This window comes from Macrobrachium nipponense, chromosome 30 (genome assembly GCF_015104395.2).
Source record: "Macrobrachium nipponense isolate FS-2020 chromosome 30, ASM1510439v2, whole genome shotgun sequence".
Lineage (NCBI taxonomy): Eukaryota > Metazoa > Arthropoda > Malacostraca > Decapoda > Palaemonidae > Macrobrachium > Macrobrachium nipponense.
The window spans coordinates 35,432,453-35,450,975 of NC_087218.1; the positions used below are offsets into that span (position 1 = coordinate 35,432,453).

The window sequence follows — 18,523 nt, forward strand, 5'->3', positions numbered from 1 at the left end:
AGAATATATAATTTTTTATACTTAGTGTTTTCTACAAGAACCTCCTCACCGAACCATGAGTTTAACACATCGTCGTAATAACCAACAAGATAGTACCGACTTCGTAAATGATCTACAAACCCCCAGACACTCCATTGAAGATGGAAGTGCAATACCAACCGACTTAGCGTAAGATTATCGCTAGTCTAACATTACCTCATAGGGCGCCTTATCATACAAGGCACAAGCCCTAATATTGGTGGCCAGCGTACCAGAAGAACTCTACAACGTCCTAGCAGAAGGAAAACCAGAATAATAAATCATGTATCATAAGAAGTCAACGACGACGGAAGCAGCAGATTCTTCAAGCAACCTAGTATCATCGTTAGTGAGCGACTTCAGAAAACAATAAGAACTTTTCAACGACGACGAAAGCAACAGATTCTTCAAGCAACTTAGTATCATCGTTAGTGAATAACTTCAAGAAACAAACCGAACAGCGTCTGCAGCATCGGATCTTTCAAGGGCTCGAATCATCGAAACAACGCGCACTGGGGGAAACTGAAGCCAAACCAGGTCATCCGGCTAAATAGAGAAGGAGGACCAAGGCTAGGGCCGGTGTGTCGTTATCGGAAACACCGTGACTTCCCACAAAAGCAAGCTAAGTACAATTTTTTATTCATTTGGAGTAAACTTTGAGTGTTCCTTTGCAGGTCGAATTTCGTTATTCCTGTGGCTGAAGTTACGAGACATTCTTAATCTACTTTTTTACAGAAATTATCTACATCCATTGAGATTTCGCTACTGCGAGTTTTTATCTTTGAGTGTCTGTTTCCAGAAGTTCTACTGAAATATCATAATCATATACTATGTTAATTTTATCATTTTGGGTGATTATTAATCCCTTACGTAACAAATTATATTAAACAGTGAATATGCGTTTACGCAGTGGACGGCTGTATTATACAGATGCATGGATAGGGGTCGTTAAGCACCGTAGTGATTAGAAAACACGTGGAACACCCGTACAAATCTATATAAATTAGAGGTAACACTATTTCGGGTCATGACAATAAATGCTCCTTTGCAAGTCCCGATCGCAGTTTTAGCCTTGAGTTTTTTGAGTTAGATATAAAATATCGAACCTCAATGACTCAACTCGACTTTAAAAATATGGCTGGATTGCAAGGAATAAACATGTCTGTAAAAAACTTTCATCAGGCTAAATGCGCTGACCAGGATCCCTCACTATTTCAAATTTTAGCAAAGAATGAAGTACAAACAGTTAATATTGAATACAGTAGAGATAACTTGTCTTATTAGTAATCGCTCAATTCCTAATAGTTCGTCCTTCATTGCTTTATACGTAACCAGCAACATAATGCTAAAAACACACAATACGTTGCCGATGGTAATAAAGAGAAGGATCCTAATTATTACAAAAAGAAATAGAAACAGTAGCCCGTTTTCAGAATAAAAACAAGCAAACTCGGTGACTGTGGCACCTAGTCAAGCGGTCAAGGTTAGTCAAAACTGCCGAAGTTTCCAAAGCAAAGCAAATTCCACACAATAAGCGACTCTAGCAGAGTGGGGAAAAGCGATGTTAGATCATACATACCGATATCTTTTTGAATTAAAAAGGATTTTTCCTATGAAACACACGACCGTATAAAGTAATCAGAGCAGGTTTTCGTTTTTTTTAATACGTAAGTTATTATAAGTAGTGGTGGATAAAGCCCGACTGTACGCGCCGTAAAAATTAGAATATCTTGTTTATTCCTTTAGTACACGTAATATCCTGTATTTACGGACTCACCGTCTGTTGTTCGAACTTCCCTAATGAGAAGTCCGGATAAGCGAGCGCTTACAGATACCTCTATAGTTATAAAAAACATTGATCTGTATGTAGTGTAATTGTAAGATCCATCTAGGGGTATACAAAATATTATCTTACATCCTGCAAAATAAGGCGTGTTTATCAAAGGAAAATCCTATAAACCTTCAAACATATTAAAATCAGTTTGAACAAAAAAGAGACAGTTAAATAATAACTTATATGAGGGAACTACACATTTTGTCTCATAAATCGTAACATTGTTCAAATGACCCAACAGAATTCTCCCGCAACCACAGTCGCAGTTTTGCACGCAAAATCTCGAGACGCATGCACCCTCGAATGTCTTAGTGCGTGTAAAAAAGACTTTGCTGGGAAATGAAATTTTAATCCTTCCCGACACTCTGAAATATAACGATTTCCGCGAACAAAGCCCTAAAAAGATACATATCGTGGATACGAAAGTTATAAATATCGCATTTTTTATTGGTTCGCTAATTTTTAATCCCAGCCCAAACAGTCGTGGATGAATCTCTCTGATAATCTATCTAAAGTAATATCCGTAAAGTCATTCAAGCAGAGGTGATTCAGCAGAATTTTTTTTATCTTCTACCTGAATACCAGGAAGTTTCTCCACTAGCGAGTGATCTCTGGGAAAAAAAAAAACGGATGTAATTTAACACAAAATACGGTGTCTCAAGGACAAACATAAAGCTATATACGTACCTTCGTATAGACTCTCAATGGAATTTCAAAATAGAGATAAATGACGAAGTTGAAAAATGTTAGTAATAGGAGTCATTAGGAAATCAAATAGCCCTTATAATTTTTCCCTCAAACGTCATGCCATAAAAGATCGGACTTGGCGTATCTGCGTAGATTTCTGACGCTTAACAAGGAAACGACTCCCGATAGTTTCCAGTGCCATGTACCGACGACATCTTATCTCTGTTAGGTTAGAATAAATTTTTTTTTTCACCCAACTTGGACTTACTTAATAAAGCTTTTACCAGATACCCATTACCTAAGTGATTGTACCTCATACACCGTTTTCAGCACACTCAGGGGACATTATCAATTTTTAAGTCATGGCCTCCGGCTTACGTTGCACCCCAATTACAATATAGTGTTGGAGACTTTTAGGGGATAACCCTACATGCCTATATGGAATGATCTTGTAATCTTTTCTAATACCTTAGAAGTACATTCACATAAACTAGAGCTAGTGCTACAGAGACAAAGACAAATATCTCAGAGTAAAATATCTAAATGTGAGTTTTTAAAAAAAACCAGAACATGTTTATCTAGGTTTTATGTGTCTAGTCAAGGTCTTAAAGTAGTCCATGGTAAAGTGTCGGCTATTCATAACTTTCCGGTACTTATTAACGTAAAAGGGGGATACAGCACTTTTGCGCTTTAGGGGTTATTACAATCGTATGCAAATATGTTAACTCTTCAATCATGAACAGCTCCTTTAACAGATCTTACGAAGAAGAGCGTAGATTTATTATGGTCTAAAAAGCATCAACAGGCGTTCGATATCTTAAAAGCGGAAAATGCAGCTTACCTAACTTAAAAATCCCTGATTTAAATAAGGAATTTTTTTTTATTGCAACAGACGCCTCAGACAAGGTTAAGAGGGATACTACTTCAGTAATATGATAAACAGTTCTTCCCTATAGCTTTTTATTCACGTAAACTAAAGCCCTCTGAAAGTAAATATGCAGTAATAGGCAAGGAAGGGCTAGGTATCTTTAACTCACTAGTACATTTTAAGTTCATAATCTATGGCTATCCTGATAAAGTCCTTACTGACCATGAGTCATTTACCGAGTTTTTTCAAAGGCTTTAATCACAGTCCAAAAGGAACTCGGTGACAAATGATCATTCAGGTCTTTGGAGCCAAGATAAGATATCTACCTGGGAAAGCAAATATCATAGCTGACGCATTATCCCGCAATCCCGCACCATACAGCAAAGAACCATTAATTAGACTAAAAGATATAGAAACATCCGTGCCTATTGTTAAAACCGTATCTAAACAAGAAAATTCCTTAACCCAAGAGATCGCGACCATTGAATATCTGGGTTGGAGCGCAGAACTGTTACAAACTGAACAAAGCAAGTGTCAACAGTGATAAGCAAAACAATAAACACTTCGAAACGGAAACAGGGTCAGTGGCTAGGCAAAAACAATAAACACTTCGAGCAGAAACCCTAAGGCAAAAGTATATTTAAAGTATGTGTATCAGAATAATGTAATCAAATGTAATATTATATGTAGGTCCGTGACGAGGAAAACCCGAAGAAACACAGCAGATGACTAACGACCAGGTAGTAGTAATATCTCTTTCATACCAATCGTCATAAACTGGTTGCATTCCGTCATCCAGGGTTCCCTCCTATGTCACAGAAAGCCAAATCACTGTTTTACTGGCCTACAATGCTTACAGATATAAAAAGCACATAACTAATTGTAACACGTGTCATGAAAACAAGGGATACACTAAGACACCTGTCAGTTTAAGGGCCTATCCTGTGCCAAATCAATCCTTGAAAGAATATACGTAGAATTATTAACAGAATTAAGAGTCTGACAGAGGGAATAAACACTTCTTAGTGTTAATAGTTCCTTGACACGTTATATAGAATTAATAGCACTAAAAAACAAAACACCGCAATTGAGTGCGTTACGAATATTTATGAGTGCTAAATCAGTAAACATGGAATTCAACACATAATAATCTGTGACTAGGGTGGTGTAAATCAATAATAATCTCCTTAACACGTTGTGTGAATTCCTATCCATTAAGAAAAACCAAATAATATTATTTATCGCCCAGAGTCAATCGGTTTGGTAGAATAACGGATAATTAAATAGGAAGTGTCAATGTCTTACGAGTTACAACTCGTGATATTGGATCCGAACTGGATTATAGCGGTTCTCGCGGTTTTAAAATATCTTGATCATTTATATCTTGTATCTATAGAATTGATGCCGCAAGTAGCCTTATACGGTACGCCGCTAGAACACTTTTTTCCACATATTCAAGCCAACCATTAATTTATCAAATATATATATATATAAATAAATAAATATAAAAAAATAAAATAAATATGGATACAAGTGGAGTCAATATAATACACTCCGTAAGAAGTCGGAAGGGTTACAAATTATAATAAAAAGGAATCACGATAAAAATCAATAAGCAAAAACGTAACCATAGATAATTAAATATCCAAATATATATGCGTAAAGATTTGAACTCTAACTTAACGCTTAGTAATGACAAATAAGCTAAAAGTTCAAACACATATCCAAAATCTACTGACATATTGTCTGTCCCAGGTGGATTTTATATTCGTAGTCAATGAAAAAAAAAAAATTAAATAAATAAAATAAATAAATAAAATAATAATAAATAAAACTGAAAATAAAATAAAATAAAAGAGATTTTAAAGTCAGGAAGTCTAGAAGTGAAAATGTTATCTATGAAATAATCCTATATGAATCTTATACAGGGGCTAATAATATATATGAATTTGTATGGAAACCTTTTTCATATAGTTTGAATAAGGAATATTAATTTAACATAATTACAATTATGCAGATTTCCAACATGAAACTAATATATTGTTCAATTTTGGTACTGTTTTTTTTTCAGACATTCTTTTCGTGTGGGTCGAGTATTAAAAGATAATAAATTTATCCTAAAGTCGTATTTATTACAGCAAGTAACGTAACTCTTAGCTGGCTGAGAGCAATCTCCTGCCAAGTGACGACGTCATCATTCGTATCAGCATTTGTTCCTTTTAACCTCAATAATCTGCTTACACAGGCTTCATCTGTGTGTCGTCTCTGCTTGCAAAAGCAGATTGACTGGAGAGAAAGGAATGCTTAGCCCGAACTTCTCATGGGCAAGGCAGACGTTAGGTACAAGGTCTATCATGGTATGCGCAATGCAACTTGCAATCATTTTAAAATTAATAAACAAAATAAGGAAATAGAATTTCTATAACATCAAAATGAATTAATTTTTTTTTCTGAACCTCATAGACATTTAGAAGTATCAAGTCATGGGAAAATGTCGCATTTTCTTGAAAAACCCAAAGTTTATATGGAAATTAGTTACATAGTGGGTTTTTTTCGTTGCATCTACCTATTAATAAAGTTTTTAAAAATTAACCTCAGAGGATGCGCGCGAGAAAATTGAATATGAAACTTTTGTTAGGGGCACATAGGATCAGATTTTATCACAACTTAATTTCAGTTAGCATAGAGAAATACAGAATCATGATTAATCTTCTCTTTGACTCTTATGTTGCCTGGCAATCTTACAAATGGCTCCGTTTTCCACTTCTTTGTCTAGTAACTTACTACCAGTAATATCGAATTTTCTTTGGGATTCGTATTGAATATCTGTTTATTTTTTATAATTATGGATATTTTTACAGTCATCAGAGACCTGGATAGGTTCACTCATTATTAATGCCATGGATAAAAAAGTTTGTACAGCGGACTCTTTTGAATTCCAAAATATCAGCGAATTCATGTGGGTTAAGTCTGGTCTAAATGGCTCTCCCTCCCCTGTATTTGGATGTTGTCTGAATTTACTTTGCCCTTGTGACAAGTATAATTTCACTTGCAGGCTGATTAGTGGAACCTGGTTACAGTATCCTGCAGTACAAGAGTTTCACATCGCAACTTCAAAAAATCGTTCGTCGCAGCGGACGACTATAGTCAAGTAACAACCGCCTACAATGTGAATGGAATTTCATGGACTTCTTCTGGACCGACACGATCTGTCGTTAATCTCGTTTTAATGCGAATGCTCCAGCGGCTGTCGGAATTCGACTACAAAAGGGACATACTTCCGACAATTACGACCCGAAGGATATTCAACTACTACTTTGCTGGCGAAGGACTCGTGCTGGGATGTTTTTTTATTCATCGCGAACGTAATCGTGTAGCTTAGGATGCAGAGAATAAGTATGAGCGCAATATAGAATGTTTGGACACCCGCCCAGGCAAATTTTCCCCTTGTTTTTAACCATTGAAAAAGGCCGTTTCATTGGCTAAAGGTGGTTGTCTGGAACTGTGTAATGGACGAAAAAGTTGTTCGAAAGCTAGTTAAAAGTGAAGTAGTATAACCTCGGTCATGTATCCTATATATATAAAGTATCATGTATCCTATATATAATTGATCATAAATAACAGAGTCGAAATATATCTTTGCGTGTACGCAATAGGAATCTCTTATATAAATGATCATAAATAACAGAATCTAAATATATCTTTGCGTGTACGCAGTAGGAATCTATTTAAGTGCACATATATTAATCATAATTATATGAATCCATATACTTATGTATAAACAAATCAGGTAGCTATAATCAATCTGTTACCTTTTTTCTTACCAATATCTGCAGTTATTTATGAGTTAGTATATTGATTAATGAATCAGATACATAAACAGTTTAGCATAAAACTCAACGAATCAATCAGCATAAACATTAATAATTTTATCAATTCATATATGAAAAATTATCAGTTATATGATTTTTATCATGTTGAATCTTCATTCTATGCAATTATCAGAGTACATTAGTATTTTCTGTAGCATATGTATCTTAATGAGATGAAGTGAAAAACGTATCATCATTACTATCACGTGATCACTATTATTTACAATATCATTGTTTTATATTTTATTACTTGAATCAATTCATGTACACCATGAATTTTTATTTACTTATATATATATATATTCACATAGTGTCTGTATCACACTCCTATAAGTCAAATGCAAGTCAAGTTTGAGTAATATTCAGTAGTTGGTTTTGGTAGCTGACCGAGCTAATGTAAGTGTTTACATAATAAAAATATGGAATGTTAGTCCATATATATAAAAGACTAGATTGCTTGCAGGAATGTGATCAGACTAGAGACGCTAAAGATGACGTATACAATAAGTATGTAGGCTAAGTTGACATTGCCGTCACCTGTAGTCATTCAAACTTGTTTAGAAACATTAGTCCAAGCTCCCTGCTTTGAGACAACTACCGCCTACGTGATCTGTAGCGTGTCTCTTTTGATTGTGTGTTCGTATGAACTATGTCATTTGATTGTATGTTCATATGTTCGAACTACTGTCTGTTCCTTCATAACTTGTAACAGAGATGGTAGACAAGCAGAAGAGTGTTAGCTATCGTCATTAGAAGACCTGTACCTCTTTACCTAAGCTTTATCATGTAGAGGAATAGGATTAGCCATCATCATTGGCAGAAGCGATCAAGCTATCGTTATTAGAAGACTTGTACAATCATATCTGATCTTCAGCATGTAAAACTTCAGAAGAATATATAATTTTTTATACTTAGTGTTTTCTACAAGAACCTCCTCACCAAACCATGAGTTTAACACATCGTCGTAATAACCAACAAGATAGTACCGACTTCGTAAATGATCTACAAACCCCCAGACACTCCATTGAAGATGGAAGTGCAATACCAACCGACTTAGCGTAAGATTATCGCTAGTCTAACATTACCTCATAGGGCGCCTTATCATACAAGGCACAAGCCCTAATAAATACACAGTGTTGCACATGAAAAAAGTAAATTAGTGATAATTTTAGAGATACGGCCCTAAGAAAAATTGCAAATTAGTAGTGAAATTTTCCCTGTGGACATGTTTTCAAGAACGTCGTTCCGGCTTACGACGATTTTCGGGTTACGACGCGTCTTAAGAACGGAAACCCCGTCGTAACCCGGGGACCGCCTGTACTTGTACATTACGTTTCATGATTCATAATAATTTCAAAACCTATTCTGTTCAATTCCTGAAAATGGTTTTGCAAGATTTTTTTCTTTTTCTTACATAATATATCAAAACATAGTAGAATAAAAGGAATATTAAACTTAACATTACAGAGTTTTGATGTCGAAATGCATATGCTAGATGTATTTGAAAACAAATGCAAGTTTTCCTGCCAGATGCTGGATTGAAAATTTTCTTGCTAATTACCTCAAGAAAATGAAAGCTAGCATTAAAAATGCGAAATTGGTAACACTGGACTCAACAGATCTGTGTTAATAGTACAAATGATTGTTATTGCATCATTAAAAATACCAAAATAAACGAAGTCGCAAAGCCGATTCTATTCATGTTTTTCTAAACACGTAGCCTAAAAGGAAAATTTATTTTGTTTGTTTCATCGTGCCACAAACCCCTGACAATGCAGAGTACATATGATCATGCGAAACTATTATTTACTACCCGAGTAACAATGATATTGTGTATTGAAAATGAATGTTACGTATATTCCCAAACATTATTACTACCATGATGAGTACTATTATAATTTCGTAAGATAATCTTGCTTGTGGGGACGCCTACCAATATTTGATTTTCAATATAGTACATTTGTCAGCTGGCTGGCTTCGCATAGATAAAAGTTGATTTCACTGATATGAAATTATTCCACGAATAGCCTTTTCATTATGAAGATATGACGATAACATAGAAGGTAAAATATGGTTTGACGTATTTCGTGTTTACGCTTTGTCGCAGAGAGAGAGAGAGAGAGAGAGAGAGGAGAGAGAGAGAGAGAGAGAGAGAGAGAGAGAGAGAGAGAGAGAGAGAGAGATTCTTTCTTCAGATCTCCATTACATGAAGAATGAGTAAAATTGTATTTATTTTAACCTTTGGAAGTCACCATTGAATATCAGCAGCGACAATTTAAACACAACTCGATGAACGCTCGATAATTATGGCAGATGATGTCAGCAATCAGCTGTTTCTCATAGAGAGAGAGACTGTTGCCTGATTTGGTTGTAACATTGACAGATATCCATTAGCTAAAGTTGAATAATAGTTGTGTATTGAGAATACTGATAATTTTAATAAAACTATTGTTTTACTATGTCTAATCGTATTGCGTGCATTATTACCATATTATAGTATTATGATATGAACATAGTGATCTACCATTTGCATTCTGGTTTTGTTTACATTCTTGAAATAATCACCTGTCATTTTACCAATATCATCACTGTTTTTAGTTGCCAAATGGATCTTAATTCAGAGATATGCCTATAATATATAAGGTGAGAATGGTTTTATTACCTTTATTGTCAGTTAATATCATAATGTGAATCTTCATGAATGTTGGTGGTTATCGCACTGCTACTAGGTTTAGCCTACCAATGAACGTCATACATATACCTTGAATAGGCTATTCATTATGAAGATATGCCAATACGTAATATATAAGGTGAGAATACTTTTATTACCTTTATTGTCAGTTAATATCATAATGTGAGTTGTTTCATGTATGTTGGCGATTATCCGACCGCAGCCAAGGCATAGCCTACCGATAAACATCGCATGTGCAACACGTTTGTCCTGCGATGCTGCGATTCATACCAGCGATATAGCATAAGAGGCGGTCCAAGGAGAAACCCGTGAATGACTGATTTCGTGATTACTGATCCAAGATTAAGCGATGCCCCACTGTAGTACAAAAATTAGAACGACACCTACTGCATGTGATGTGAGGGTCTGTCACTGCCGAAGCCAAAAAACGAGAACACGGAAAACCAGGAACTCCGGGGCACATAGCCTGATGCCAAGAAGGAGCAGAAGCAGCCATAATACCAGCCAAACACACACACACACACAAAAAGAAACAAAACGGGCAATGAACCAGGAAAAGGCCACTCCTAACCCGAGCTACGCATGCGTTGCCAGATATCACAAGATTCCTTGATTTCATCTGCTTTTTAACCGGATCCAGCTAGGTACTAGAAATTATCCTATTGTTACGACCCAAGGTTTGATCGCATATAAACAATGAAGTTGTTATAAAATTGTTTCGTTCTTTTGCTCATTCATACCTCATGCTGAAGTGTTTGTCTGGTGATCTTTTCATAATTTGTTTACTTACCTGATGGAGGGACAGTCAGAGCAATGTACCAAGTAATTCCCTTTTCTTTTGTATTTCCTTTTGTTTATTTCTTTGGTATCTATTTGATCTAATTAGATTTACTTTGGGGATCTTATGTATTTTGTATTGCATTTATTATGGGGTAATTGCTAATTATATTCATGGCTGTTTCAGGTAATAATCTACTGAAGTTTAAGTTGAATAAAGCTTGGATAGCAGCAGACAAGCCTTTTAATGTCACAACAGAAGTCTTAAGTACCTGGGGCATTCAAAGACCATGAATGTTCCGCTGAAATGAACGCCACATGTAAAAAACTTACCAGAACCTTATCCTGCTTGCTAACATCTCTTAACAGTGCATAAATGTAAATGACAGACATAAACATACCTGTTAAAAAATAAGAACAATGAACTGTGTAAGGCACTATGTCACTTTCTGGATCTCCCTTAAACACAATCAACTGATTTTCATTAAATATTTTTTTTTTTTTTTTCGCTCTTATGCATCTTTGTATTTCTCCATCTGAAAGAGAAAAATGATAAATAACCATTATAATATTAATGTAGTTGGAAAAACTAGTAATAACTAAAATTCTCTTAAAGTATTCATAGTACTTTAAAAAATCTGACATTTCTATAGTGAAAGTAAAGTTTTATAGTATATACTTACTAAGTCTGTAGTAATTAAATAGCTAATAAATTTTCCACGCCATCAAAAAAATTCAAATTTAGTGGTAATACTTCAAAAGCTCAGTGTAGGAATGCAGTGCCTACTATGGCAACAGTATTGTTAATGATTTGACTGATCACCTCATTTTATTTTATGCCCAATGTCCATCAGAGGGGAGGAGTGTGGGGTCTAAATGTAATTATTTGGTATGTATAAAACCTTGGAAGAATCTCTTGAAGAGAGTAGTGGAACCCTCTATTCAAGGGGGATGCATACCAGACCCGGCCCCCCCCAAATAGCTAGAATCCATGAATACTTAGAACCTCTATAAAAAAGCTTAAAACTGTCTATTTTGTCAGTTCAAACTTAAGAAAAACCCACTAAAAATGCTCATGCCTGTTTTTTTTTTTTTAGTTTTATCACAAAAAGTGCATTTAATCATGAAGTTGATATGGATATCCAGTAATTTGTGGATTTTTCTTAGAAAAAAGCCATGAATACGCAAATTTTCTGTGATTAATGGGTATATAAGGTCCATAGCGGGGGTCAACTGTAGGCTTTCAAAATTCTTTCAAAAGATGGCTTGTGGAAGAAGTCTTCAAGGGCCACTGGACAAAACCTCTAATAGTATTTCCTCTGATTAGTATTTCCTTCAACTTTATTACATTCCATTATTATGGCTTGCCAAAGAAAAATCTGATGATTAGTAAGAACAATAATTCGAATGGCCAATTGCTGTATCCTATCATTTATAAATTCTAGAGCATCAAAAGAAGAAAGGGTTTTATGTACAACGCATAAACTTCCTTACACGAAACAATGCATGTGTGTCTGTTCTAAGAGAATCTTATTTTCCAATGGCGCCACACTGATAATCCTATAGCCAAAGGATAAATTATTAGTATTATTATCATATTATCATGGCTGGAAAGAGCAGACATAATTACATGACAGTGATTAAAGGGAACAGCCATATGTATGTTAATACACTTATATGAGTTAAAATATATGGAATAAGATACAGAAACTGAAAATAAGCTAATGCACTCAAAAGATAGCGCGCCTGGGAGGGCAGTTGCCATGTTGCATTTTTTACTTTTTGCTGAGTTTGGGTAGCATAAATTTTTGCTGCCCGCACTCTTGGCTGACAGCTGAGGGCACCAAAGCTGCTTCCCATAGCAAACAGTTATTGGATTAAGGATGCCGGCCAAAATCCTTATATATGGGGGTATAGGGCGAAAAATGCAGTCATGAAAAAATTCATGGAGCTTCATTTGGCAATTGAGAATGCGTAAACGAAATATCTCGTCAAAATTCCTCTTACTTTCGTAGTTACAAGGTAAGTAGTAAACATAACTCAATAAGCCAAAAACATTGATCCGTACAAGAAAATGCAATATTTCTTCTGTTATTGTATATTTTGATAATTATTGTCAAAGAAATTGTGAGCAATGGCATCTGTAGAGATTTGATGAGTCACAGAAGGGAAGTCAGTCAGCTACCAAGTTGAACCATGATTCAGTGCGATCACAAACCCCAAGTAGTCGACACGTTCGAGTTTCACCTTTGACATTCGCTTGCTTTTACTTATGTTTATCTTAGTTTTGGCAAGAATTTCATCATGCCAATGAGGAAAAGACAAGCAAAACATCTCGCTAACATACAGACGAAGAAAATTCGCTCTAATATGATTACAGAATATCATAATATACGCGATATTAGCGTAGTTAGTAAAGAGAGAGAGGGAAGGGTACTAGTAGGGAACATCCCAGTCTTGCCTGACACACACGTCACACTGTGCCCCAGGATACAATCTTTGAGCAAAGGGATCTTCATTTATGATAAATAACATAGTTTTGGTTTATATATAACAAAAAAGGTATATGAAATTCATAATAATCATGATTTATTATTAACATTGTCTTTGTAAAAAGAGAGTACAACTCCGAGTTTCACCTCTTGACATTCTCTTGAATTTGTTTGTTTATCTTTGTTTTAGCAAGAATTTTATCATCCCAAAGAGGAAAATACAAGGAAAACATCTCGCTAACATACAGAAGAAGAAAATTCGCTGTAATAAGCCGAGTTAGTGAAGGGGGAAGGGGAGAGAGAGAGAGAGAGAGAGAGAGAGAGAGAGAGAGAGAGAGAGAGAGAAATGCCTAATATGAAATGGAGCAAATATTCCGAGAATACGACGTACGCATTTCGGAGATTTGTGGCGGAGAATCCGCGCGCGGAGGGAAGGAAAGTTTTTATTTTAAATTCACCATAAATCTAAATATTGTGCTAAAGACTTCGAAATTATTTCAAGACTGAGTATTACTAGACTGTAAGAGTTTTAGCTTACAATTGCATTTTTCGACCATTTCGGTAGAGTCAAATTTGACTGAACGTGGTTTTTTTTCTATTTATCGTGATTTATATGCAAATATTTCGAAAATGAGAAAAGCTACATCCTTCAATTATTTTTAGTTGTATTCTACATGAAATTATGCACATTTTCATATATAAAACTTTATGTAACAGCTAATTTAAAATGGTGCAAACATTACCACAATCGCAAGTATGATTTTTTCGGAAGAGTTACTGCGCGGAAGCAAAGAAAATGTTATTTTTTTCATAAATTCACCATAATCGAAGTATTGTGCTAGAGACTTCCAATTTGTTGCAAAATGAAGGTAAATGATTGAATATTACTAGGATATAAGACTTTTAGCTTACAATTGCGTTTTTCGACCATTTCGGTAGAGTCAAAGTTGACCGAAGGTTGAAAATTTGTCACATCATTTTATATATGAAAATATTTCAAAACTGATAAAAGCTACAACCATGGGTTGTTTTTAGTTGTATTGTGCATGAAATTGCGCACATTTCCATATATAAAACTTTATGTAATGGCTGATTTTAAAATGGTGCAAACATTACCACAATCGCATGTATGATTTTTTTCGGAAGAGTTACCGCGCGGATGTAAGGAAAAAGTTTTTTCATAAATTCACCATAAATCGAAATATTGTGCTAGAGACATCCAATTTGTTGCAAAATGAAGGTAAATGATTGAATACTACTAAAATATAAGAGTTTTAGCTTATAATTGCGTTTTTCAACCATTTCGGAAGAGTCAAAGTTGACCGAAGGTTGAAATTTTGGCACCTATCGTTATTTATATGAATTATCTCAAAACTGATAAAAGCCACAATCATGAGTATTTTTTTGTTGTATTCTACATAAAAATGCGCACATTTTCATACATAATACTCCATGTAACGGCTAATTTAAAATGGTACAAAATTTATGTCAAAGTGACGAAATAATTTCTGAGATGTGTCACCGATACTTTTTAGTGCGGCAAGAAAGAATTTCGCGCTTGCGCGCGCTGCGTAACGATTGTAAACAAAACAACACCTTGATCCGTGAACTCCCAGCATCCCCCCAAGGCGCGTGATTCAAGAGTTTTCGGCTGGTAGGCCTATAAGTATTTTTCCGCGAATTTTTAAAAAAACTTTTGTATGTAGACGTAAAATACGTCCAGTCGGCACCCAAGAGACAAAAAATGTCGACGCAAAATATGTCCACTCGGCGTTTAAGGGTTATAGAACAATCAAATCAAGCCCTTTTTTCCATTTTTTTTTTTTTTTTTTTTTTTTTTTTTGATTTATAGGGTTATTTTTTTACCATAATGAAAAATTTATATCTAGCAAAAAAAATGGCTTTTTGTTTTAGAAAAAAAAAACGCCTCATTTAATTGGAGGTCTACATATGGTAGTAATTCCAGGTCTTCATATTAAATATCAAGGGAGGAGATAGAATTTGAAAAATGGTTATTTTCGGGATAAATCACCCTGGCGCCACAAAACCGAAGGTCAGAGGCAAAAATCATGTCCTTAAAAAATGGCTTAGCCGGCCAGCCCTCTTAAGGTAATGGGGCCGTAAAGGTGGACTTTCTGCTCCACGCCCCAGCTTGCAGGACCTGACTGACCGCCAAGTTCTTAGAGAACGACAAAGACATACCAATACCCCTGATTTGTGGGGGCTTGGCCCCCGCCAGAGGAGGAAGTCCCGCTCCTACATAGGCTCTCTTGATGGCCTCCCTCAACCAGAAAGAGATGGTATTCTTCGATACCACCTTATTCACTCGGCCCGTGTAATGAAAAGGTTTAGAGTCCCTGGCCTAAACCACTCCATCCTAGGTATTTCCCCACAGCCCGGACCAGGCACAGGAGGAGGTCCCTGGGGTACTCCGACTTAGGTAAGGCTGGGATCGAGAATTCCACAAACCTATCATCCACCATCGAGTGTCTTGCCACAAAGGAGGGCACAAATCTGAAGGCAAGATCTTTCCACCCTTTCAAGTGTGAAACCACATACAAGAGACAATGCAGCTCTCCCACCTGGTTGGAGCGGCTAAGACCAGCAGGAAACTATTTTTGAATAGTCAGCTCCCTGTCCAGGATGTCTCTGAGAGGCTCAACCCGGGGGCTTCCTCAGGGCATCTAGAACTCTCGTTACGTCCCATCGGGGAGCCCTCACGGAGCTGGGAGGGCACGCTTCTTCATAGCTCCTTATGAGCGTCAAGAGGTGTCTGGATTTCCCAGATCTATCCCTTTCAGGAAGACAACTTGGCCCAGCGCTACCCGGACTCCCTTTACAGCCGCTATGGAGAGACCCTTGTCAAGCCTCAGGTGAACCAAGAACTCTCCTAAGTGGGGAACTTTGGCCTGCAGGGGCTCAAAGCCCCGCTCCTTACACCATTTCCACTTGGCCTGGTAGATGGCCATGGACAACTTCCTCAGGTACCCCGACATCTGCGAGGCCATCCTACGGGAGAAGCCTTTCTTGCTCATAAGGCGCTCAACAGCCTCCACCCATGAAGGGATAGGGAGGACAGACCCTTGTGGTACCTCTCGAAGTGGGGCTGCCTCAGTAGGTCCGGCCTGTGGGGGAGCCCCCAAGGCCCTAGAACGGTTAGCTCCAGAAGGTCTGGGAACCAGTCCCTGTTTAGCCACATGGGGGCCATTAAGGTCATGAATGTGCCCTTCGAATTCCTCAGTCAGTAGAGGACGTCTGAGTACTCCAAAGGGGTGGAACGCTTATAAGTCCAGACCGTTCCACGGATGTTGAAATGCGTCCTCCCCCAGGCTGCTGCCGATCGGGAACTGGGGAGCAGAAAACTGGAAGTTTGGTGTTCAGGCTTATCATGGACAGGTCCATGGAGGGAGAGCCCCACATCCCAATCAGCTACACCGCCACTTCGGGGTGTAGAGACCACTCTGCCTCCTAAAACCTGACCTTGTCTGGTAAGCCCATCAGCTGTTACATTCCTTTCCCCCAGAATGAATCTTGTCTTCAGGGAGGTCCTATGCCTTTCGCCCACTCCAGGATGGTCTCCACCAGATCACAAAGGTAGTGCGACTTCACCACCCCCTCGCTTCCTGATGTACGCCACCACTGTGGCATTGTCGCACATGACTGCCATCATCCTGTTTCTTATTGATGGCTTGAAGGCTTGGAGAGCTCTCTGAATGGCCAGTAACTCCAACCTGTTGATGTGGAGCTGCTGTTCCTGCTCCGACCACATCCCCCCCCTTCATTACCGATTGGAGGTGGGCACCCCAACCCTCCTTCGATGCATCAGTGAACAGGAGCACCTCCAGAGGGTGGTCCGAGAAGGGCACTCCCCGCCGGCTGTTCGCTCGAACCAACTACCAACGTAGCACTTCTCTCGTGGCCTGCGAGGGAGAGACGGGTTTCTCAGGGTGGTCCACTCCCGATGCCCATCCCTCCTTCAGGTTCCACTGGATAGCCCTCAGCTTTAGTCTGCCTTGGGGGACTAGCTTCTTCAGGGAGACAGATGGCCCAGCAGGCTCTGCCACTCCCTTGCTGGCCGTGGGAACAGTCTAGGAAGGGACGTGCCACACTCTGAAGGTTGGATGACCAATCCTCCAATGGGAAGGCCCTGGCCATCACGGTGTCCAGATCCATTCCAAGGTAGACCATTCTGGTGGTAGGCACCAGATGGGATTTTTCCCAGTTCAGGACAATGTCCAGTCTCCTGCAGAGGGCCAGGAATTAGTCCCTATGCACCTCCAAGAGCTCCCTCAAGGAGGAAAGGAGCAACCAGTTGTCCAGGTACCGAAGGAGACGGATCCCCCTCCTGTCAGCCCAGGCCGACACGAGGGAGAATACTCTTGTGAAGACCTGTGGCGCCATCGACAACCCACGCCCAGTAGAGGTCCTGAAATGGAAGATGTTGCCCTCCCACCTGATGCAAGGTACTTCCTGCTGGAGGGGTGCACTGGAATCTGAAAATATGCGTCCTTGAGGTCTAGGGATAACATGAAGTCCCCTTCCCTCAGAGCCGCAAGGGCCGATCTTGGGGTCTCCATCTTGAAGGCCATCTTGTGAACGAACATATTCAAGATGGACAGGTCTATTACTGGTCTCTAACTGCCCTCCACCCCCCTGGAGGGCTCCTTTTTTTTTAGCAGACACAGAACCTCCAGCCAAAGGGCTCCCCGTGACTGGTAGTCCCAAGGCTGGACGCCCCCACTTTTCGGGCTCCCCAGTAATAGGAGGCTTCTCGTCTAGGATGGGGATCCGGTAACCATCCCTGAGGACCTGAACAGTCCATGGGTCAGCTCTGAGATCCTCCCAGTCCCGCCAATGGCGACTGGCAGGGTAGGGGGCCTCGACTTCTACTTCCTCCTGGGGAAGCAGCCATTCCTTCCCCTCCAGGAAGTGGAGGGTTTGGCTCTGAACAAGGAGGGAGCAGAAGGGGCTCTGAAGGAGGGCTGCGACCCCTGCGCTCCCCAACCTCCCGAAGACGAATCTTGGTTGTTGGGGGAAGAGGACGCCCCGTGCTGCTGCTGCTGTTGTCTAGCCTTGGGGGGCTCCTGACCTCTGCGCTGCACCGGCTGTCTGCAGGAAGAGGCCCTGTAAACGATCGAGTCTTGGCTGGCCTTCCTCCAACACTCTAGAGACTCCACCAACGTCTCTTGGAAGAGGGCTCCCCTGACACCCGGGCATTCCTTATGGCCTGGCCTCCCTATCAGACAAGCTCTTGAGAGTCTGGCCAAGAGGCCTCCCCCCTTC

At 38.7% G+C, this 18,523-nt stretch overlaps 2 protein-coding genes across 2 annotated transcripts in view; both read right to left on the reverse strand.

The window, feature by feature from the left end:
- LOC135202432 (uncharacterized) overlaps nt 1-11,238 on the reverse strand; it is a 215,236-nt gene extending 203,998 nt beyond the window's left edge. The window contains exon 1 of the mRNA XM_064231828.1: nt 11,150-11,238. The gene's annotated coding sequence lies outside the window, so the exon portion shown is untranslated. The remainder of the gene's footprint in view (nt 1-11,149) is intronic.
- Nucleotides 11,239-11,260: 22 nt separating this feature from the next.
- Nucleotides 11,261-18,523, reverse strand: part of LOC135202111 (uncharacterized) — a 69,330-nt gene continuing 62,067 nt past the window's right edge. Inside the window, exon 2 of the mRNA XM_064231361.1 lies at nt 11,261-11,284. Within this exon, the coding sequence (XP_064087431.1) occupies nt 11,261-11,284 (24 nt within the window). The remainder of the gene's footprint in view (nt 11,285-18,523) is intronic.